The sequence below is a fragment of the Salvelinus alpinus genome, chromosome 20, assembly GCF_045679555.1.
Source record: "Salvelinus alpinus chromosome 20, SLU_Salpinus.1, whole genome shotgun sequence".
Taxonomy (NCBI): Eukaryota; Metazoa; Chordata; class Actinopteri; order Salmoniformes; family Salmonidae; genus Salvelinus; species Salvelinus alpinus.
Genome location: NC_092105.1, coordinates 10,910,845 through 10,935,466, shown reverse-complemented (window position 1 = coordinate 10,935,466; position 24,622 = coordinate 10,910,845). Strand labels below are relative to the sequence as shown.

Sequence of the window (24,622 nt, the reverse complement as noted above, 5' to 3'; positions counted from 1 at the left end):
GACCAACCGTCTCTTTTCGGTCTTATGTTCCAACATTTGAAATTGAGTTTTTTCATTGGATAAAAGTAGAGACTCAGAGCTTCAAAATGGCATATCATACACTGCATTTGGAAGAAACATGGGGAAGTAATGCTGCTTTAAAAGTTACTAAACTTAGAATCCCATTTAGGAGAAAAAGGCATTTAAAAATGTTGCTGTGATTTTCACACTTGCTCTACATTAATACTTGGGATAAATATGTGTCAATACCAGCAGCTCTATTCAGGACAACACTGGTATTGAAAGCTGTAGCTACACTTTGCATGTTGTCCATGATGAAAATATTAGTAAATCCAATGGATATTTCAAATATCCGTGGTAGCAGAGAGCAGGATGTGCCATTTGACAGAGAAGCCTTGAGTTACAGAATGGACTCTCTTTCTCGTGAATGTTCCAGCCCCCTCGTTATCTGAGCTAGGCATAATTCTGTGTTTTCTTAGTGTCTAAACACCTTCGTGATTTCACATTTTATTTATATTTACAGAGTACATACACGTTTGTTAGTAAGGCACATGAAAGTTTACATGTTCAATAAGGCATTTCTGGAAGAAAAAAAATATAATTTGATGAAAAAACTAAAAAAATGTATGTTCAAATGCCTCTTCTGTGAAGTAGTTACGTGTGACATACGCCCAGCTTTCTGCCATGGGTCACATTCGCTTAATATCCATATTAATTAGTTATTTGTCATCCTAACTGAATGATTTCTGGTGCTCTCTCTATTTGGCCGAGGATCTGACCAATCTTCTTTGTCAATTAAACAGCAGATGAGTCCCACAAATCCTCTCAGACTATCTGAGCTGCTCTATGTGGTGAAACCACTTAGTCCAACCAAAATACCACTGCTATTTTATCCCTTTCTCTTTCTCTCCCCACCTCTCTCTTTTCCTGTTCCACCTTCCCACCTCTCCTGCTGTCTCTCTCCTCCTCTTCTTTTACCTCTCTCCTCTTCACTGCTCATTCTCTCCACACATCCACACCTCTCTTGTCTTCCCTCTCTTGTCTTCCCTGTCTTCAGTGTGGCTGGTTGATTGCCCACCACCAACAGCGGCTCTGTCTAAGCGCTCATGTTAATTTGTTGAGTTTAATAAGTCCTCCTCCGGTCACAAAGAGGACCGTTGTGTATTGTGAAATTAAATGATAGAAATAGAAGTTCCTGAGTGGGAATGCTTGCTCAAGCATGGCCCCTCCCCCTCGCTTTTATTAAGGGCCTATTCACCATCCCACAGTGGAGGGGGGGGGGGATTCAATGCTCTGACCTCCAGAGTTCACCCTTGTTAGAGAGTTGTCACATTGCCACATGGTGCTGGAAACAGGATGGAATCTCAATGCCTTAAAATGTCCCGGATATGTAAATGATTACAGCCTGCCTCCTCCAGATTTGCTAGGAGCTGAACACTTGTTCCGTTTAACAAGGTCGGTCATACTGAAGACCTTGTCGGTGTGATTTTTTTGTTGAGTTTTTGTTATTGAACATTACCTGCAAAGTTACGAAAGCTTTTTTACTATAGCCTTTTTATTAATTCAAATAATGTGCATTATGATAATAATAATAAAGTAGCTTATAAAATCATCAAACCCATGGTGGGCAAAGTGTCTTCTGATTCTCTGTATGCTGACAGTAGCCTAGCTGAAGGGCTAGCTCTTTCTTGCCATTAATGTGCCAAGTGTCAATGTGCAGCAGGTAGGAAGGAGTCAGGCGCAGGACACATAACTGAGTAAAAAAACGTACTTTACTCGAATAAACAACAAAATAATTCCACGAAGGGAAAATACTCCAGCTCACAGACAATGAGAACACTTAACAACGAATAAACACGCACAAAACCATGTGGGAACCAGAGGGTTAAATAGGGAATAACTAATAATGTAATGGAAAACAGGTGTGTACAATAAAGACAAAACAAATGGACAATGAAACGTAGATCGGTGGCGGCTAGAAAACCGGTGACGCCGAACGCCGCCCGAACAAGGAGAGGCACCAACTTCGGCGGAAGTCGTGACACAATGACCAAAAACGCTGCTCTTTGGCCTCATGTGTGGAATGTTATTCATATTTTTCATAATTTCATAATTCATATAAAACAAAGAAAATCCAGTGTTTCTATCTCAAACAGTTTGTTACATTTCAGTCTTCTGTGATGTATATAAAGTGTAATATTGGGATGAAAACTCAAAATTGAATATATTTCAACTCTATATCTGACATGGTACAAGTGTCTTCTTTTTTTAAGCCAGTAACCATACTGTATGTGTGAGGTGTATACTTTTGTTTCAAAGTAGATTTGTTTTAGACTACCAAGAATCACTCGGTGTGACCCTGATTTAGCACACTGCAGTAAAAGGATAAGGGATATTTGTCATCCTTGTCTGTGGACAACCACTCTGTGTCAGTGCGTTGTGTGGTCCTGCACGCTAACATTTCCAGAAGGCGTAGGTGAAATAATGGATCAGACTAGCAAACAGACGGAGAGCCGCACACTGATGATGTACATCCACAGCCTCTTTGAATAGCTGGGCCACTGTAGTGCATTAGGATCTGCTGGGCCACTGTAGTGCATTAGGATCTGCTGGGCCACTGTAGTGCATTAGGATCTGCTGAGTCACTGTATTGCATTAGGATCTGCTGGGTCACTGTAGTGCGTTAGGATCTGCTGGGTCACTGTAGTGCATTAGGATCTGCTGGGTCACTGTAGTGCATTAGGATCTGCTGGGTCACTGTAGTGCATTAGGATCTGCTGGGTCACTGTAGTGCATTAGGATCTGCTGGGTCACTGTAGTGCATTAGGATCTGCTGAGTCACTGTAGTGCATTAGGATCTGCTGAGTCACTGTATTGCATTAGGATCTGCTGGGCCACTGTATTGCATTAGGATCTGCTGGGTCACTGTATTGCATTAGGATCTGCTGGGTCACTGTATTGCATTAGGATCTGCTGGGTCACTGTAGTGCATTAGGATCTGCTGGGTCACTGTAGTGCGTTAGGATCTGCTGGGTCACTGTAGTGCGTTAGGATCTGCTGGGTCACTGTAGTGCATTAGGATCTGCTGGGTCACTGTATTGCATTAGGATCTGCTGGGCCACTGTATTGCATTAGGATCTGCTGGGTCACTGTATTGCATTAGGATCTGCTGGGTCACTGTATTGCATTAGGATCTGCTGGGTCACTGTAGTGCAGTAGGATCTGCTGAGTCACTGTAGTGCATTAGGATCTGCTGAGTCACTGTAGTGCATTAGGATCTGCTGGGCCACTGTAGTGCATTAGGATCTGCTGGGTCACTGTATTGCATTAGGATCTGCTGGGTCACTGTATTGCATTAGGATCTGCTGGGTCACTGTATTGCATTAGGATCTGCTGGGTCACTGTAGTGCGTTAGGATCTGCTGGGTCACTGTAGTGCATTAGGATCTGCTGGGTCACTGTAGTGCATTAGGATCTGCTGCGTCACTGTAGTGCATTAGGATCTGCTGGGTCACTGTATTGCATTAGGATCTGCTGGATCACTGTATTGCATTAGGATCTGCTGGGTCACTGTATTGCATTAGGATCTGCTGGGTCACTGTAGTGCATTAGGATCTGCTGGGTCACTGTAGTGCATTAGGATCTTCTGGGTCACTGTAGTGCGTTAGGATCTGCTGGGCCACTGTAGTGCATTAGGATCTGCTGGGCCACTGTAGTGCATTAGGATCTGCTGGGTCACTGTAGTGCATTAGGATCTGCTGGGCCACTGTAGTGCATTAGGATCTGCTGCGTGCAAATCAAATTACACAACACTGAAGAGAGAGAGAAACACATTTTCCATGACACCATTTAGCTTCTCATACACTCTTTCCTCTGTCCATATTACACATGGGACTGTACTGCCTACGTATGGGACTGTACTGCCTACATATGGGGACTGTACTGCCTACATATGGGGACTGTACTACCTACACATGGGGACCGTACCGCTTACACATAGGGACTTTACTGCCTACTAATGGGGACTGTACTGCCTACGCATGGGCTGTACTGTCTACGTATGGGACTGTACTGCCTATGTATGGGACTGTACTGCCTACGTATGGGACTGTACTGCCTATGTATGGGACTGTACTGCCTACGTATGGGACTGTACTGTCTACGTATGGAACTGTACTGCCTACGTATGGGACTGTACTGCCTACACATGGGGACTGTACTGCCTACGTATGGAACTGTACTGCCTACGTATGGAACTGTACTGCCTACGTATGGAACTGTACTGCATACACATGGGGACTGTACTGCCTATGTATGGAACTGTACTGCCTACGTATGGAACTGTACTGCCTATGTATAGGACTGTACTGCCTACGTATGGGACTGTACTGTCTACGTATGGAACTGTACTGCCTACGTATGGGACTGTACTGCATACACATGGGGACTGTACTACCTACGTATGGAACTGTACTGCCTACGTATGGGACTGTACTGCCTATGTATGGAACTGTACTGCCTATGTATGGGACTGTACTGCCTACGTATGGGACTGTACTGTCTACGTATGGGACTGTACTGCCTACGTATGGAACTGTACTGCCTACGTATGGGACTGTCCTGCCTACGTATGGGACTGTACTGCCTATGTATGGGACTATACTGCCTACGTATGGAACTGTACTGTCTACGTATGGGACTGTACTGCCTACGTATGGGACTGTACTGCCTATGTATAGGACTATACTGCCTACGTATGGAACTGTACTGTCTACGTATGGAACTGTACTGTCTACGTATGGGACTGTACTGCCTACGTATGGAACTGTACTGCCTACGTATGGAACTGTACTGCCTACGTATGGGACTGTACTGCCTATGTATGGGACTATACTGCCTACGTATGGAACTGTACTGTCTACGTATGGAACTGTACTGCCTACGTATGGGACTGTACCGTTAAATGAAGGTTAAATAAAAATAAAGAATATAGACTAGGGTATAACAGATTATATAGTATATAGACTAGGGTGTAACAGATTATATAGTATATAGACTAGGGTATAACAGATTATATAGTATATAGACTAGGGTGTAACAGATTATATAGTAAATACACTAGGGTATAACAGATTATATAGTATATAGACTAGGGTGTAACAGATTATATAGTATATAGACTAGGGTATAACAGATTATATAGTATATAGACTAGGGTATAACAGATTATATAGTATATAGACTAAGGTGTAACAGATAATAAAGTGTGTAGGCTATGGCATAACAGATTATATAGTATATAGACTAGGGTATAACAGATTATATAGTATATAGACTAGGGTATAACAGATTGTATAGTATATAGACTAGGGTATACCTGATTATATAGTATATAGACTAGGGCATAACAGATGATAGAGTATATAGACTAGGGCATAACAGATGATAGAGTATATAGACTAGGGTATACCTGATTATATACACTGCTCAAAAAAATAAAGGGAACACTAAAATAACACATCCTACATCTGAATGAATGAAATATTCTTATTAAATACTTTTTTCTTTACATTGCTGAATGTGCTGACAACAAAATCACACAAAAATTATCAATGGAAATCAAATTTATCAACCCATGGAGGTCTGGATTTGGAGTCACACTCAAAATTAAAGTGGAAAACCACACTACAGGCTGATCCAACTTTGATGTAATGTCCTTAAAACAAGTCAAAATGAGGCTCAATAGTGTGTGTGGCCTCCACGTGCCTGTATGACCTCCCTACAACGCCTGGGCATGCTCCTGATGAGGTGGCGGATGGTCTCCTGAGGGATCTCCTCCCAGACCTGGACTAAAGCATCCGCCAACTCCTGGACAGTCTGTGGTGCAACGTGGCGTTGGTGGATGGAGCGAGACATGATGTCCCAGATGTGCTCAATTGGATTCAGGTCTGGGGAACGGGCGGGCCAGTCCATAGCATCAATGCCTTCCTCTTTCAGGAACTGCTGACACACTCCAGCCACATGAGGTCTAGCATTGTCTTGTATTAGGAGGAACCCAGGGCCAACCGCACCAGCATATGGTGTCACAAGGGGTCTGAGGAGCGCATCTCGTTACCTAATGGCAGTCAGGCTACCTCTGACGAGCACATGGAGGGCTGTGCGGCCCCCCAAAGAAATGCCACCCCACACCATGACTGACCCACCGCCTAACCGGTCATGCTGGAGGATGTTGCAGGCAGCAGAACGTTCTCAACGGCATCTCCAGACTCCGTCACGTCTGTCACATGTGCTCAGTGTGAACCTGCTTTTCATCTGTGAAGAGCACAGGGCGCCAGTGGCGAATTTGCCAATCTTGGTGTTCTCTGGCAAATGCCAAATGTTCTGCACGGTGTTGGGCTTTAAGCACAACCCCCACCTGTGGACGTCGGGCCCTCATACCACCCTCATGGAGTCTGTTTCTGACCGTTTGAGCAGACACATGCACATTTGTGGCCTGCTGGAGGTCATTTTGCAGGGCTCTGGCAGTGCTCCTCCTGCTCCTCCTTGCAGAAAGGCGGAGGTAGCGGTCCTGCTGCTGGGTTGTTGCCCTCCTACGGCCTCCTCCACGTCTCCTGATGTACTGGCCTGTCTCCTGGTAGCGCCTCCATGCTCTGGACACTACGCTGACAGACACAGCAAACCTTCTTGCCACAGCTCGCATTGATGTGCCATCCTGGATGAGCTGCACTACCTGAGCCACTTGTGTGGGGTGTAGATTCCGTCTCATGCTACCACTAGAGTGAAAGCACCGCCAGCATTCAAAAGTGACCAAAACATCAGCCAGGAAGCATAGGAACTGAGAAGTGGTCTGTGGTCACCACCTGCAGAACCACTCCTTTATTGGGGGTGTCTTGCTAATTGCCTATAATTCCCACCTGTTGTCTATTCCATTTGCACAACAGCATGTGAAATTTATTGTCAATCAGTGTTGCTTCCTAAGTGGACAGTTTGATTTCACAGAAGTGTGATTGACTTGGAGTTACATTGTGTTGTTTAAGTGTTCCCTTTATTTTTTTGAGCAGTGTAGTATATAGACTAGGGCATAATAGTTTATATAATATAGACTAGGGTGTAACATATTATATAGTATGTAGACTAGGGCATAACTGTCACATATTATAGAGTATATAGACTAGGGTATAATAGTTTATATAGTATCGAGACTAGGGTATAACTGATTATATAGTATATAGACTAGGGTATACCTGATTATATAGTATATAGACTAAGGCATAATAGTTTATATAATGTAGACTAGGGAATAACTGATTATATAGTATGTAGACTAGGGCATAACAGATCATATAGTATATAGACTAGGGCATAACAGATCATATAGTATATAGACTAGGGCATAACAGATCATATAGTATATAGACTAGGGTATAACAGATTCTATAGTATATAGACTAAGGCATAACAGATTATATGGTATATAGACTAGGGCATACCAGATTATATAGTATATAGACTAGGGCATAAGATATTATATAGTTTATAGACTAGGATATAACATATTGCATAGTATATAGACTAGGGCATAACAGATTATATAGTATATAGACTATGCGCGTCGAACATCTCATTCCAAAATCATTAATATGTAGTTGGTCTCCCTAAGCTGCTATAACAGCCTCCACTCTTCTGGGAAGGCGTTCCACTAGATGTTGGAACGTAGCTCTGGGCTTCCATTCAGCCATAAGAGCATTAGTGAGGTCGGGCACTGATATTGGCTCCTAGTCCGCTTTCCACTTCATCCAAAGGTGTTCGATGGAGTTGAGGTCAGGGCTCGGCCAGTCAAGTTCCTCCACACCAATCTCGACAAACCATTTCTGTATGGACTTCGCTTTTTGCAGGGGGCATTGTCATGCTTAAACAGGAAAGGGCCTTCCCCAAACTGTTGCCACAAAGTTGGAAGCACAGCATCGTCTAGAATGTCATTGTATGCAGTACCATTAAGATTTCCCTTCACTGGAATTACGGGGCCTAGCCCAAATCATGAAAAACAGCCCCAGACCATAATTCCTCCTCCACCAAATTTTACAGTTGGCTCTATGCATTGCGGCAGGTAGCGTTCTCCTGGCATCCACCAAACCCAGATTCCTCCATCAGACTGCCAGATGGTGAAGCGTGATTTTGCACTCCAGAGAACACGTTTCCACTGCTCCAGAGGCCAATAGCAGCGAGCTTTACACCACTCCAGCTGATGCTTGGCATTGCGCATGCTGATTTTAGGCTTGTGTGTGGATGTTCTGCCATCGAAACCCATTTCATGAAGCTCCCAATGAACAGTTCTTGTGCTGACGTTGCTATCAGAGGCTGTTTAGAACTCGGTAGTGAGTGTTGCAACCGAGGACAGACGATTTTTACACATACACGCATCAGCAATCTGCGGTCCTGTTCTGTTCTGTGAGCCTGTGTGGCCTACCCCTTTGCGGCTGAGTCTTTGTTGCTCATAGACGTTTCCACTTAACAATAACAGAACTTACAGTTGACCGGGGAAGCTCTAGCAGAGCAGACATTTGACGAACTGACTTGTTGGAAAGATGGCTCCCGATTGGCGCAGCGGTCTAAGGCACTGCATTTCAGTGCAAGAGGTGTCACTATAGTACCAGGTTTGAATCCAGGCTGTAGCACATTGGGCCGTGATTGGGAGTCCCAAACGGCAGGACACAATTGGCCCTGCGTTGTCGGGGTTTGGCCGACGACTGACTTGCCTGGTTAAATAAGTAAAAAAATGACATCCTATGATGGTGCGACGTTGAAAGTCACTGAGCTCTCCAGTAAGGCCATTCTACCTCCAATGCTTGTGTATGGAGATCGCATGGCTGTGTGCTCGATTTGATACACTTGTCAGCAACGGGTGTGGCTTTAAAAGGGGTTAAAGGGGTTTCCACATACTTTTGTTTATATAGTATACCTGTCAACCGAATCCAGGCGGCAGAGATAGGTCTGTACACTTCCAAAAAGGTTCTTTGGCTGTCCCCATAAGAGAACCCTTTTTGGTTCCAAGTAGAACCCATCTGTGGAAAGGGTTCTACATGTAACTCAAAAGGGTTCTACCTGGAACCAAAAATCAGTCTTCAAAGGGTTATCCTATTGGGACAGCCAAATAACCCTTTTAGGTTAAAAATAGCACCTTTGTTTCTAAGAGTGTAGGTTGTGACATGATATCCCGTTTTAGTAACCCAGAGACCCCAACCATACAGTCTTTGATCAGGACCATCCCTCCCTACAGTACTAGACCAGAACCAGAACCAGCCCTCCCTACAGTACTAGACCAGAACCAGAACCAGCCCTCCCTACAGTACTAGACCAGAAGCAGCCCTCCCTACAGTACTAGACCAGGACTAGCCCTCCCTACAGTACTAGACCAGGACCAGGCCTCCCTACAGTACTAGACCAGGACCATCCCTCCCTACAGTACTAGACCAGGACTAGCCCTCCCTACAGTACTAGACCAGGACCAGCCCTCCCTACAGTACTAGACCAGAACCAGCACTCCCTATAGTACTAGACCAGAACCAGCCCTCCCTACAGTACTAGACCAGGACCAGCCCTCCCTACAGTACTAGACCAGGACCAGCCCTCCCTACAGTACTAGACCAGAACCATCCCTCCCTACAGTACTAGACCAGGACCAGGACCAGCCCTCCCTACAGTACTAGACCAGGACCAGCCCTCCCTACAGTACTAGACCAGGACTAGCCCTCCCTACAGTACTAGACCAGGACCAGCCCTCCCTACAGTACTAGACCAGAACCAGCACTCCCTATAGTACTAGACCAGAACCAGCCCTCCCTACAGTACTAGACCAGGACCAGCCCTCCCTACAGTACTAGAAGAGGACCAGCCCTCCCTACAGTACTAGACCAGGACCAGCCCTCCCTACAGTACTAGACCAGGACCAGCCCTCCCTACAGTACTAGACCAGAACCATCCCTCCCTACAGTACTAGACCAGGACCAGGACCAGCCCTCCCTACAGTACTAGACCAGGACCAGCCCTCCCTACAGTACTAGACCAGGACCAGCCCTCCCTACAGTACTAGACCAGAACCAGCCCTCCCTAGAGTACTAGACCAGAACCAGCCCGCCCTACAGTACTAGACCAGAACCAGCCCTCCCTACAGTACTAGACCAGAACCAGCCCTCCCTACAGTACTAGACCAGGACCAGCCCTCCCTACAGTACTAGACCAGGACCAGCCCTCCCTACAGTACTAGACCAGAACCAGCCCTCCCTACAGTACTAGACCAGGACCAGCCCTCCCTACAGTACTAGACCAGAACCAGCCCTCCCTACAGTACTAGACCAGAACCAGCCCTCCCTACAGTACTAGACCAGAACCAGCCCTCCCTACAGTACTAGACCAGAACCAGCCCGCCCTACAGTACTAGACCAGAACCAGCCCTCCCTACAGTACTAGACCAGAACCAGCCCTCCCTACAGTACTAGACCAGGACCAGCTCTCCCTACAGTACTAGACCAGGACCAGCCCTCCCTACAGTACTAGACCAGAACCATCCCTCCCTACAGTACTAGACCAGGACCAGGACCAGCCCTCCCTACAGTACTAGACCAGAGCCAGCCCTCCCTACTGTACTAGACCAGGACCAGCCCTCCCTACAGTACTAGACCAGAACCAGCCCTCCCTACAGTACTAGACCAGAACCAGCCCTCCCTACAGTACTAGACCAGAACCAGCGCTCCCTACAGTACTAGACCAGAACCAGCACTCCCTATAGTACTAGACCAGAACCAGGACCAGCCCTCCCTACAGTACTAGACCAGGACCAGCCCTCCCTACAGTACTAGACCAGAACCATCCCTCCCTACAGTACTAGACCAGGACTAGCCCTCCCTACAGTACTAGACCAGGACCAGCCCTCCCTACAGTACTAGACCAGGACCAGCCCTCCCTACAGTACTAGACCAGGACCAGCCCTCCCTACAATACTAGACCAGGACCAGCCCTCCCTACAGTACTAGACCAGGACCAGCCCTCCCTACAGTACTAGACCAGGACCAGCCCTCCCTACAGTACTAGACCAGGACTAGCCCTCCCTACAGTACTAGACCAGGACCAGCCCTCCCTACAGTACTAGACCAGAACCAGCCCTCCCTACAGTACTAGACCAGGACCAGCCCTCCCTACAGTACTAGACCAGAACCAGCACTCCCTATAGTACTAGACCAGAACCAGCCCTCCCTACAGTACTAGACCAGAACCAGCCCTCCCTACAGTACTAGACCAGAACCAGCCCTCCCTACAGTACTAGACCAGAACCAGCCCTCCCTACAGCACTAGACCAGAACCAGCCCTCCCTACAGTACTAGACCAGAACCAGCCCTCCCTACAGTACTAGACCAGAACCAGCCCTCCCTACAGTACTAGACCAGGACCAGGGAATTAGCCAGTAGGTCAGAGGGTGAGATGGGTGATAGTGTCAGCAAAGATGGGGCTAACGCAATTAACAAGATTACGTTCTTTGGATTTGTGTCTCGTGGGAGCAATAGTCTTTCAATGATACGAGTAGGACATGGAGATGACTGTATCTGTGCAGAGAAAGAAAGCCAGTGGATGTGAAGGAGCCCATCTACCACCTTCCATTTGAAAGCATGTGCCTGACACAGATAACTGCCAGGCGCCTTTGTTGTGATTTGTCTGTCAGCAGGGAGCTACAGTACCATCAAGGATAGGTCAGGTTAACATTCAGCACACTTCAACATGCTATGGTTGATGTCTGTATTGCTCAGTCCATATCGTTAATTGTCTCCTGATCTTATTCAAAACCACCGCTTGAACTTCTCCCATGTTGATCCTTCATCTGCAGCAGAGTTATAGTTTAGAGCTGCAGAATTATAGTTTAGAGCAGCAGAGTTATAGTTTAGAGCTGCAGAGTTATAGTTTAGAGCAGCAGAGTTATAGTTTAGAGCAGCAGAGTTATAGTTTAGAGCAGCAGAGTTATAGTTTAGAGCTGCAGAGTTATAGTTTAGAGCAGCAGAGTTATAGTTTAGAGCTGCAGAGTTATAGTTTAGAGCTGCAGAGTTATAGTTTAGAGCTGCAGAGTTATAGTTTAGAGCTGCAGAGTTATAGTTTAGAGCAGCAGAGTTATAGTTTAGAGCAGCAGAGTCCAAATGGTTTAGAGCAGCAGAGTTATAGTTTAGAGCAGCAGAGTTATAGTTTAGAGCTGCAGAGTTATAGTTTAGAGCAGCAGAGTCCAAATGGTTTAGAGCAGCAGAGTTATAGTTTAGAGCAGCAGAGTTATAGTTTAGAGCAGCAGAGTTATAGTTTAGAGCAGCAGAGTTATAGTTTAGAGCAGCAGAGTTATAGTTTAGAGCAGCAGAGTTTTAGTTTAGAGCAGCAGAGTTATAGTTTAGATCAGCAGAGTTATAGTTTAGAGCAGCAGAGTCCAAATGGTTTAGAGCTTCCAGCTAATCCCCTCCAATGTCATCTGCAGGGGGAGGGAGGGAGGGAGGGAGAGAGAGAGGGAGACAGGGAGAGAGAGAGAGAGAGAGAGAGAGAGAGAGAGAGAGAGAGAGAGAGAGAGAGAGAGAGAGAGAGAGAGAGAGAGAGAGAGAGAGAGAGAGAGAGAGAGAGAGAGAGAGAGAGAGAGAGTATATATTAGGCTGATTTTGAACACTGGGAGAGTGGGGGTGTAGTGTGGTGGAGGAGGACTATTAAAGAAGGAGTCTGGATGACCAGCCTGTTGGCTAGGTGCCCACACAGCATATTCAACAACTCCACAGATAGCTCTTTGTGCTAGCCTCCTTTAGCGCTGCTGCTAAACAACCGTAAGACAAAAGTATCTGAGGTTCCCCCAGTGCAGCGCTGAGAGGTGTTCACCATATGAACAGGCATACTGGCCAGACCCTGGCCATTCATACACAGCCAAAAGGGTACGCTTGAGATGTATCGAGCAGACTTTTAAATGCAAACTGAAGTAACCCCTCAGACTTCCTATGTGCCTCTTCAGGTCTACATTAAAATGAATACTTTTGTGGGATCGGCTCTTCAACGCCCACATATCTGGTGGTGCTACCCTGTGATATAGCTGTAGATGGATACAGCTTCTGCCATTCTGATGGAATTTGCTAATGGTCCTCTTGAGTGATGTCTGATTAATTTGGCTAGTTTCATGTTAATAAAGATAACTTTGATTTTATTGAACACTGGAATACACCATAGAAAAGTGATCATTTTCTCAGTTTCATATTTATCAAAATTCAATTAAGCAAATTCCAACCACAAAATAATGTACAATTTGCATTGGTTACGAAAAGCAACACCTGAACAGAGAATAATTAGATCAATGTTCTTATACATTAAATAATAACATGTCAAATATACATTCAAGAGATAAACCAGTTAAACTATTCCAAAAGTCATCGTGTACACACATTGCCTAGCTCCTTTTTAAATCTAGAATATTCTTAGCACATCTTAGATGTTATGTAATATGTGTACACATGATGATTCAGCCTCCGTCAGATCACTGTGATTCCAACGCATGTGACTCGACGGAGCCAGCGTCTTCACCGTGTTGATCACACCGTTCAGCTCTAGAAGGATTTTCCTGTGTAATGAGGGTTCTAAGTCAAGCTCACATTCTACCTCTCATCCTCCAGGGATTGGCTCGATGGGTCTAGACGGCGCCTCTCTCTGCCCTGCAGAGACAGAATTCTAGCTGAGCATTCTGTCCGGATAAAGCGACAGCTGCAGGAAACCCAATAGCTTGTGTGTCCAGGGATCCTGTTTGCTTTGCCGCTCAGACTGTTTGGGGAATGAGAAAGTGGATTAAAAGTTGAAAAAACAAAATAGTTTCTCCCCCTACACTGCACAGGGACTCATCGTGTAGAATGTAGTTTACATAATCTAAATCAATGACTGAGGGTCGAACCTCTCAACACCAACATCTCTGGAAAGATAAGCTGGTATAAAGCAATCAATATTATAAGTAACATTTCTATTTTGGTCAAATTATACCAGAAGTGTTTTAACTCTAGCATCTCTGTGGCTCTATGGTTTTTAAGACACAACAGACTGAGGATTTTGTATCATTCAAATTAATTTATGAGGAAATGAGGAGTGAAAATATTGAGGACAGTAGGAGGGAGCACTGCAAAGCCCCTGGACTAAGAGAATATCAATGCGAAAGAGGCTTCAGGGTCGGGGAGAGGAAATCCCTGAGACCAGGGGAAACTAGGAGAGACTAGGGGAGACTAGGGGAGACCAGGGGAAACCAGGAGAGATAATGGGAGACCAGGGGAGAGTAGGGGAGACCAGGAGAGACCAGGAGAGATCTGGGGAGACCAGGGGAGACTAGGGGAGACCATGAGAGACCAGGGGAGACTCATTTTATTGTCTGACCTCTGCTCTATGAGAAACGAGTGCTGTAACAACAGAGAGGCCACAGCTAAGATGGAGAGCCGCTATCTGGAACATAGGGAACAATAAGCACCTGAGAAGTAGGATTCAATGTTTCTTCTCGTGCCGTACGCACTGCTTTATTAACAGAGACTTCAGTGTGTGTGTGTGTGTGTGTGTGTGTGTGTGTGTGTGTGTGTGTGTGTGTGTGTGTGTGTGTGTGTGTGTGTGTGTGTGTGTGTGTGTGTGTGTGTGTGTGTGTGTGTGTGTGTGTGTGTGTGTGTGTGTGTGTGTGTGTGTGTGTGTGTGTGTGTGTGTGTGTGTGTGTGTGTGTGCGTCATCTACTAGGCTTGACCAAGTTCAAAGCTGGTTTCAGTCAGGCTAAGGGAAAGCTGTTTATGCCAGCTGGCCAGCTTTTCAGTTGTGGTCAGTTTCTTTTCTCAAAACATAAAAACAAATGTGATGATCTTTATCCATGTTTTTATATCTAAAGTTTGGATCTTGGCACTGGTATTGAGGGATGACTGTATGTTTTCAGTCTGTGGATCACAATGGGCCTGGGGTGAATCTAGTGAAAAATAACATGGCTTCAGGACACAAAGTATGCACTGTCAGATGCATGAGCTGGGCTAATTTTAGGCTGCTCTTCAGGGTGGGAGGAATGCCATTTTTTGCAGAGGACGGGTAGTTGGAATTCAGCTTACAGTATATAGTGTCTCTAAAATGGTGTCTGTCATTTTTTCATACCAAACGGTTTAGAATATCTGAGAGTACACTGGTTAAAATAACACTGTTAAAACACTGGTTAGACTCCTTTAGCTGAGAGAGAGAGAGAGAGAGAGAGAGAGAGAGAGAGAGAGAGAGAGAGAGAAAAAGAGAGAGAGAGAGAGAGAGAGAGAGAGAGAGAGAGAGAGAGAGAGAGAGAGAGAGAGAGAGAGAGAGAGAGAGAGAGAGAGAGAGAATAAGGGGGGGAGAGGGTTCTTGTCTCTGTGTTTCATTGTGTGTGTGCATGTGTGATACGCAGCTAAATAGAATAGCTGTTCAGACATAGTGTTATTCACCAACATAGCAGCTGTAGCGTGGGAACTTCTGGGAAGTGATTGTAGTCTCATTAGAAACTGTTGGGACACAAGCAAAGCAATATTGTTAGAGGATACTATCTTGACAATGAGCAATAAGAGGACATAATTTTGACCTTAATACAATACAGGCATATATGAAACGTAAAACATGAGCATAGCATGCATTTTATTTCCTTTGACAACTGCATGTATTGGCCAAACTGTATGATCCATGCTAACTTATTAATAACGAATTCCATAATGAATTGCTTGGAGCAGCTGTAGTTTGTAATGAATATTCATGTAATGACACAGTTGATTTCTCAGGTCTGAGGTTATTCACATGACTGTGTGCCTCTCATAGCCAGAAGGACGTTTAGATGTACTGAGACGGGAGAAAGCAACATAAAGAGGGCATGAAAACAAACAGTATTCAAGAGTCAAGTAACTCAGTATTATTCACACAAAGGAGACACAGTAGATGTCTTCTGTCTTCTCTCGTCTTTGTCCTCTCTTCTCTTTTCTCTCTTCTGTCTGCTCTCTTCTCTGTCTTCTCTCCTCTGTCTTCTCTGTCTTCTCTCTTCTCTTTTCTCTGTCTTCTCTTCTGTCTTCTCTCTTCTCTCTCAACTGTCTTCTCTCTCTCTCCTCTCTTCACTCTCTTCACTCTTCTCTCTTTTCTCTTCTCTTTCTTCTGCCATCTCTTTTCTATCTCTTCTCTCTCCTCTCTCTTTTCTCTTCTCTTTCTTCTGTCTTCTCTCTTCTCTCTTCTCTCTCAACTGTCTTCTCTCTCTCTCCTCTCTTCACTCTTCTCTCTTTTCTCTTCTCTTTCTTCTGCCATCTCTTTTCTATCTCTTCTCTCTTTTCTCTTCTCTCTCTACTCTGTCTTCTATCTCTTCTCTCTCCTCTCTCTTTTCTCTTCTCTCTCTTCTCGCTTCTCTGTCTTCTCTCTCCCCCCTCTCTTCTCTCTCCTCTCTCTTTTCTCTTCTCTCTCTTCTGTCTTCTCTCTTCTTTGTCTTCTCTCTCTCCTCTCTCTGCCCTCTCTTCTCTCTTCTCTCTATTCTCTCCTCTCTACTCTCTCTTCCCTCTTCTCTCTCTACTCTGTCTTCTTTATCCTCTCTCTTCTCTCTCTTCTCTCCTCTCTCTTCTCTCTCTTCTATCTATTCTTTCTCTGGAATGATAGATCAGCAGGTGCAATTTCAGTTTATGACCATTATCGTTTGTCATCACTAAGACTGAGAGCTTCATTGGCAGCGCTGTGATGTGTGAATGTGCTCCTCTCTTCCTCTGAGAGATAGAGAGATAGACAGTGGGGAATGGAGAGGACAGATTGAATCAGATTAGAGGGATATCTTCTCCACAGGGAGCTCGCTGATGCTCTAATGTCTTTACCAAAGAACAGTCTTGACACACACAGAACATACACCTGGAAGCAGCTTCTGGGAAAGGGTAGATCGAGCCTGGTGGTGCATTCTGTTTGTGCTTCAGTCACTGACAACGATAGAAGACTTGTTACTGTACAGTATAGGACCAGGCTAGGATAGAGCTGTTACTCTGTTAGAAGAGCTGTTACAGGAGCCTCCCTCCCCAGTTTAAATAACTCCCAGACCTTTCTGGAGGAGATGGAATATGGGCTTACTGAGCAGAGAAAAGAACCCATGGCTCGCCTGTGGAGTGGAACATTTAATTCCAAATACTGCTATTAGTGGCTTCTTTTATTCCAGAAGAATTGTTGAATCAGCTGCATTTACCCATAGAGATGTGTTTTGTATTGTTGAATGAGTTGCATTTACCCATAGAGATGTGTTTTGTATTATTGAATGAGCTGCATTTACCCATAGAGATGTGTTTTGTATTGAAATATGTTTGGGATTTTTTTTAACTATCCCCACACGTCCAACTGGAGCTATGAGTAAGTAGTGTGGTCTATGTGTAAATAGTATGGTCTATGTGTAAATAGTGTGGTCTATGTGTAAATAGTGTGGTCTATGTGTAAATAGTGTGGTCTATGTGTAAATAGTATGGTCTATGTGTAAATAGTGGTCTATGTGTAAATACTATGGTCTATGTGTAAATAGTGTGGTCTATGTGTAAATAGTATGGTCTATGTGTAAGTAGTGTGGTCTATGTGTAAATAGTATGGTCTATGTGTAAGTAGTGGGGTCTATGTGTAAATAGTGTGGTCTATGTGTAAATAGTGTGGTCTATGTGTAAATAGTATGGTCTATGTGTAAATAGTGTGGTCTATGTGTAAATAGTATGGTCTATGTGTAAATAGTGTGGTCTATGTGTAAATACTATGGTCTATGTGTAAATAGTATGGTCTATGTGCTTTGAACTGGATCTTGGAGAGCTACATGCATTCCTCACTACTTCCTTATTGACTTGATCAGTTTGTCTTTTACCAGAAAGACTCAGGAGCCTTGTCCAGACCAGAGGTGCACGATAAAGATCCTCTTTTCACTTTGAGTACAGAATAGAAAATGGTCTTATAGTCCACTGAAGAAGGGCAACAGGCCTATGGACTTCGAAAAGGAGCCAAAACACATGGTTCAATTCTACCTGGAATAGACCAACGTTCCCTATTCTGCCTCTCATAAAGTTTTTGTTGATATACACACAGTTGTAACCCAGCCTTGTCCTGGTGCCAGCGTTAAAGTGAAGACACCAAAGGTCTTGAGGCTTTCATCCTCTTGGATATCTGCCTTCCTGCCTTCCTGTCAAGCCTGGTGGCAGTTTCCACGGTGGAACAGACAGGAAGCCAGGGTAATATGAAGCATCTGGTGCTGCTCACTGAAGCCAATCCCACAGGCATACAGGAAGTGCCAGCAATGGGAGTGTGAAGTCAAATGAGATGGGAAACATGACTGTTATCCAGGTATCCGCCAGAGTGGTTTCTCTCTTTCTCCGCCTCCTTCTTCTTCCAGACCCAAATGACAACAACACAAACGTGTAATTAGGGATGCGCTGAGTCAGAGGTCTGGGGGATTATTTGGTCAAACACTGTGGAAAGAATGTCTACCAGATCAGAGAATACAACACGAGAGATGGGTTGCACCAACATCAAACCCAGAGAACTAGTCACTTCAGTTGATTTGGGTTCTTACTTTTCAACGAGAAGGTATGGTACTAGCTAAAATGAAGAGAGCTAAGGTTAGCTAAGGTACATAAACTTTCCAACACAACCAACAAGTGGACGCCTGTTAGGCTAATGGAGTTAGCACAAAGGCCAATGTGTTGGTATATGTGAATAGACTCATGATGCACCGCGCATTAACCCTATGGTTTATTACCAAAGAGGTTGTAGTCCAGACTGAGTGACAATATATCAAACGGTGGCCCCTGAAGTGCCTCTTCAACCAGTCCAAGGAGTTTGGGCATACTACACGTGTTTTTGATCAGCGTTCAAAGGCTGCTAGCTTGAGGTGTAAACAATGTGAATGTTGGGTAGGTCATTTATTGTTCAAGTGAACTTTAGAACCCCTCGTTTAATCCTTTACTGCCCATCCAGCATCATTTCATTCCAAATTCACAGTTTGTTAGGTTTTCTTTGCAAATCCATGGATGCAATAATTGTAGTTTATGAAGTTGTTTACCAAAATACTTCCTCAAATCAGTCGTAATTACATGTCAGTTTTGCTGTAAACTCACATTTCTTCATAAGGGAAGAGGTAATCAATGTTTTTAAACTATGATTTTATTTATATTATGACCTTGCAGGAGGAGCGAGTTCTACAGTTCACCTTGTCGCAGGAGAACATTCCTGCAATGCAGGACATTTGAAATGTCTTGTGTATTTCAGGTTTCTGAAGTTTGGAATTGAAAAATCTATCAACCACAAAAAAATAATCAAAATTAATTATAATCCACATAATAATTCACATTTCCTGTGGCTGCAGGATTATTTTCCTGCTGTAGAAACTGGCTCAAAGGAAGATCCTACATCTGTACATGTCTCTTAGCCCGTTGCCTTTTGGTCTGACATGGCAAAACAGAAGTATTAGGCTCATTACTGACAGAAAGCCCATTGTGGTTTCATCTCCCGACACGAATCCCTCTGTAATGAATGACGACCTTTATTCTTTAATGGCATATCCAGTTTTGCAGCAACAAAAAAAAAAAACATTAATTTCCGCAGAGGAGGTAAGTTCAATAGCCTCAGACGGTCCATCAAAGCATTAGAATAAGGACTGGGCAACATTAGCTAGACTCCTGGGGTTATTTCCAAGCATAAGAGTTGAATAACGCTACCTTAAAGACCTTAGAAATGTCTGCTTTACTTGGACATGTGGAATGAATTTCTTTCAAGGGGTTTGGCCCAATCGTCTGCACTGCACACTGGGCCAACTATGAGCGTTAGGTTGAGACAGATGCTTTCTCCAGATAGATATTCAGTAACGACAGGGCCAAAATGCTATTTGTGTCAAGCTAAATATTTGTTTCCATTCCATCATTGCATTTCAACTGCTTTGGTTCTTGTTTAGCAACATATTGTAAATGGGTCAACAGACAACAGAATGGATTTGAGGACCAGTGCTTTCGTGAACAAATCAATGACATCATGGATGGGGCAGCACGCTAGCCATAAAGTCAGAAATACAGAGCATGTTGACCTGTGAAGTCCATCCCACAAAGTGGGTCAACACACTCTCTCTGGGGTTATTGCCAATCTAAGCTTGCTTCATGATTTACTGGCACGTCTACCAAAATGCCTGGCTGTTTGAGTATTTCCCCACATAACTCATAATTCAACTTTATTTCTCTCTGTCATGTCTGTTATAAAAGAGGGACAGGCTGTTCACAACTTAATTTCATATTTCATGACAACATCCTCAGGATTAGTTGCTTCAACTTACAACTCCACCTCAGCCATTATGTGACACAGTGGATAAGGAGGGGCATCAGTGTCATCCTCACTAATGTGTTCGCTTGGCAGTTCTCGCAAACTATTTAATTGGACAATTACAAAGTTCTCCATAATGCCAAGCCTCACATGAACGACTTATATCAATTACTATCGATCACATCCAAATCGTTATATCATCCCACATCTACAATGCTACCAGCATTTTTGTACTATGAGATTTAGCTCATGTAAAATTAGCTTTAGATGTAGTTGGCCTTACTCAGTTTGTTTCTCCCCCCTCATAAGATGACGTAAACTCTTAAAATGATTCATGAAAAAACGTTGCTTGTTTGTTGTTGTGAGATCCCTGCTACGTTCACTTTCCTTACCCCTGAGGCTCTCCTCTTCTCTCCCACTGCTCCCCCTCCTCTCTGTGGAGTGGGGAGGATCCTTGAGAAGACCCCACTTCAGCAGCACTCAGGCAGCAGGACTCCCAACTCAAAGACCACTCTCTAATTAGGATGCTTTAGAACTAGTCTCCCCATGCAGACCCAACCACTTCAGACAAACACAGCACACAGCCAAGACTACTGTCTGTCTGTCCTGTCTGTCGGTCCTGTCTGTCGGTCCTGTCTGTCGGTTCTGTCTATCTGTCTGTCTGTCTGTCGGTCCTGTCTGTCAGTCCTGTCTGTCTGTCTGTCTGTCTGTCTGTCTGTCTGTCTGTCTGTCTGTCTGTCTGTCTGTCTGTCTGTCTGTCTGTATATTTCTGTCTGTCTGTATATTTCTGTCTGTCTCTGGTCATCTCTCTTGTTGTCTGTTTGTCTACCTCTCTCCGTGTCTCTCTGTCCATCTATCTGTCCCTCTGTTTCTATCTGTCCCTCTGTTTCTATCTGTCCCTCTGTTTCTATCTCTATCTGTCCCTCTGTTTCTATCTGTCCCTCTGTTTCTATCTGTCCCTCTGTTTCTATCTGTCCCTCTGTTTCTATCTGTCCCTCTGTTTCTAACTCTATCTGTCCCTCTGTTTCTCTATCTATCTGTCCCTCTGTTTCTATCTCTATCTGTCTCTCTGTTTCTATCTCTATCTGTCCCTCTGTTTCTATCTCTATCTGTCCCTCTGTTTCTCTATCTATCTGTCCCTCTGTTTCTATCTCTATCTGTCCCTCTGTTTCTCTATCTATCTGTCCCTCTGTTTCTATCTCTATCTATCCCTCTGTTTCTCTATCTATCTGTCCCTCTGTTTCTATCTCTATCTGTCCCTCTGTTTCTATCTCTATATGTCTCTCTGTTTCTATCTGTCCCTCTGTTTCTCTCTGTTCCTCTGTTTCTATCTCTATCTGTCTCTCTGTTTCTATCTGTCCCTCTGTTTCTCTCTGTTCCTCTGTTTCTATCTCTAGCTGTCTCTGTTTCTATCTGTTTCTCTGTTTCTCTCTGTTCCTCTGTTTCTATCTCTATCTGTCCCTCTGTTTCTCTATCTATCTGTCCCTCTGTTTCTATCTCTATCTGTCCCTCTGTTTCTCTATCTATCTGTCCCTCTGTTTCTATCTCTATCTGTCCCTCTGTTTCTATCTCTATCTGTCTCTCTGTTTCTATCTGTCCCTCTGTTTCTCTCTGTTCCTCTGTTTCTATCTCTATCTGTCTCTCTGTTTCTATCTGTCCCTCTGTTTTTCTCTGTTCCTCTGTTTCTATCTCTAGCTCTCTCTCTGTTTCTATCTGTTTCTCTGTTTCTCTCTGTTCCTCTGTTTCTATCTCTATCTGTCCCTCTGTTTCTCTGCAGTCTCTCTTTCTCCCTCACCATTTTAGGCGTATTTTTTTCATACTCTCCCTCACCTCTCTCTGTGTCCTTCTATTTCCCAATTTCTCTTCCATTCTCATGTTCTTTATTTCTCTTTCGCCCATTCTCTTCCCGTGTTTTTCTCTGTCACCCGTACAAACATTGGAAAGCCTCCTTTTTCTTGTTCGGAGGAGAGGTATCATACCCCTTTTCTTGTATCCTTTTATGTGGGAGCTGGAAGTCACCAGAGGGAGGGGAGACAGTTGTCAGAGGTTGTTGCCATGGGAGCAGGTGGCATATGGTGCCAGTCAGAATTTGAAGCCCCCCCCACCAAACTCACCCTTCCCCCTCCCACTCCCGCCCTGCAACTGTGGTTGGATGAGTGGCTGGTGATTGTGTGCTGACATGCATTCTCCCCCGTTCTCTCCCATTCTCATCCATTTCCCCTTATTCTCCCCCATTCTCCCTTATTCTCTCCCATTCTCCCCTATTCTCCCCCATTCTCCCTTATTCTCCCCCATTGTCCCTTATTCTCCCCGATTCGCCCCCATTTTTCTTATTCTCTCCCATTCTCCCCCATTCCACCATTCTTGCAAAATTCCCACTTATTCTTCCCCATTCTCCCTCTTTTTCACCCTCATTCTCCCCCATTATCCCCCTTATTATTCCCATTCCCCATTTTTCTCCCCCATTCTTCCTTATTCTCCCCCTTTTTCCCCCATTCCCCCTTATTCTCCTCCATTCTCCCCCAGCACCACACAACACTGAGTGAGGCTTTCATTCAGTGAAGCCCCCAGCAGCCAAAGGAGGGGGTCCCTACTCTCTCCCACACACATCCCCTCCTGTGATGGAACCTGACCATTCTACCAGGCAGGGCAGGCAGACAGGTAGGCAGGCCCCTGGAGAGTCATTCATGGTGCGCCTCCCTTAGCCCCAGACGCCTCTAAGGAGGGAGTGTCTATGGGGGGCACGCATGGGGGTCGAGGCGATGTGTGAGGGGTGTGTGTGGTTGATGGGACAAGTGGATCCATAGCTACCCAGTCTGAGTGCCCAAACAGTCAGTCAGTGCAAATAAAGCAGACCTAGAATATTTCCTGGGAAAGGAGGATTTCAAGTGATGTATGGTGGAGCATAAGGTTAGCTGGCAGCATTGTTTCTGGAGCTGTGCTTTAGTCAGTCCGGGCAGCGCGAGAGAGAGAGAGAGAGGGGAGAAGAGAGAGGCGAGAAGAGAGAGGGGAGAAGAGAGAGGGGAGAAGAGCTAGTGATGGAGGGAGGGAGAGATAGGAGAGAATTCTGCTGAAAGGAAGCATTTTTAGTGGATGGGATAAAACACAACCATGGAAACTACATCAGAAGAGAACCGAGAGCAGAGCCAAGAGAAAGGAGGTACCAGAATCAACAGTAAGAATGGTCTACTTCAGGCTGCTTGGGTTCACACCACACAATAGCGGGTTAGACTCTGCTCAGTGGGAGTTCCATTCACACATTCACTGTCTCATCTCTCTCTCGCTTTAAGAAATTACCATTTCTCGCTGATGTCACTTGTTTTCTTCATTCAGTGCAGAGGACGGTGTAATACACACACACTCACACACACTCACACATACTCACACACACACACTCACTCGCACACACTGACACACACTCACACACACTCACACACACACGCTCACACACGCTCACAAGCACACAGTCACACTTTGTAATGGTTGTGTGTGGCTTTGTAATGGTTGTGTGTTGCTTGGTAATGGTTAAGTGTTGCTTTGTAATGGTTGTGTGTGGCTTTGTAATGGTTGTGTGTGGCTTTGTAATGGTTGTGTGTTGCTTTGTAATGGTTGTGTGTTGCTTTGTTATGGGTAAGTGTTGCTTTGTAATGGTTGTGTGTTGCTTTGTTATGGGTAAGTGTTGCTTTGTAATGGTTGTGTGTTGCTTTGTAATGGTTGTGTGTTGCTTTGTAATGGTTGTGTGTTGCTTTGTAATGGTTGTGTGTTTCTTTGTAATGGTTGTGTGTTTCTTTTTAATGGTTGTGTGTTTCTTTGTAATGGTTGTGTGTTGCTTTGTAATGGTTGTGTGTGGCTTTGTAATGGTTGTGTCTGGCTTTGTAATTGTTGACATTTCTGGTGCACATTGCACATTGTGGAATATGAATAATGTTGAATGGCTGTTGCAAGTGTATTGGGAAGGCTTTGATTGCTTGTGCATGAGATCTCATTTGTTTCATGTGTCGGTTGTCTCCGGCTCAGTCTGTGGAGGATGATAGATGTCATGTGGTGGTTGTCCCCGGCGATGTTGGTCCTCTTATTGAGGTATTTCACACCTCATCGATATTACTCCTGCTGTGTGTGTTGGTTTGTTATCGGTGGGTCGATGGTAATGAGGTTGATAAGATAGTGTGTGTGTGCGTGTGTGTGTGTGTGTGCGTGTGTGTGTGTGTGTGTGTGTGTGTGTGTGTGTGTGTGTGTGTGTGTGTGTGTGTGTGTGTGTGTGTGTGTGTGTGTGTGTGTGTGTGTGTGTGTGTGTGTGTGTGTGTGTGTGTGTG

The 24,622-nt window shown here is 44.7% G+C and overlaps 1 protein-coding gene across 4 annotated transcripts in view; it reads left to right on the top strand.

The window, feature by feature from the left end:
- Positions 1-24,622, top strand: part of LOC139546298 (neuronal membrane glycoprotein M6-b-like) — a 61,409-nt gene that overhangs the window by 10,827 nt on the left and 25,960 nt on the right. Inside the window, exon 1 of one of the 4 annotated variants that reach the window (XM_071354500.1) lies at positions 23,233-23,484. The exons of 2 other annotated variants lie outside the window; for them this stretch is intronic. In XM_071354500.1, coding sequence (XP_071210601.1) covers positions 23,421-23,484 — 64 coding nt within the window. In that variant the 5' untranslated portion in view covers positions 23,233-23,420. Of the gene's footprint in view, positions 1-23,232; positions 23,485-24,622 lie in introns of those variants that run through there. One more of the 4 variants, XM_071354498.1, reaches the window with a different exon arrangement.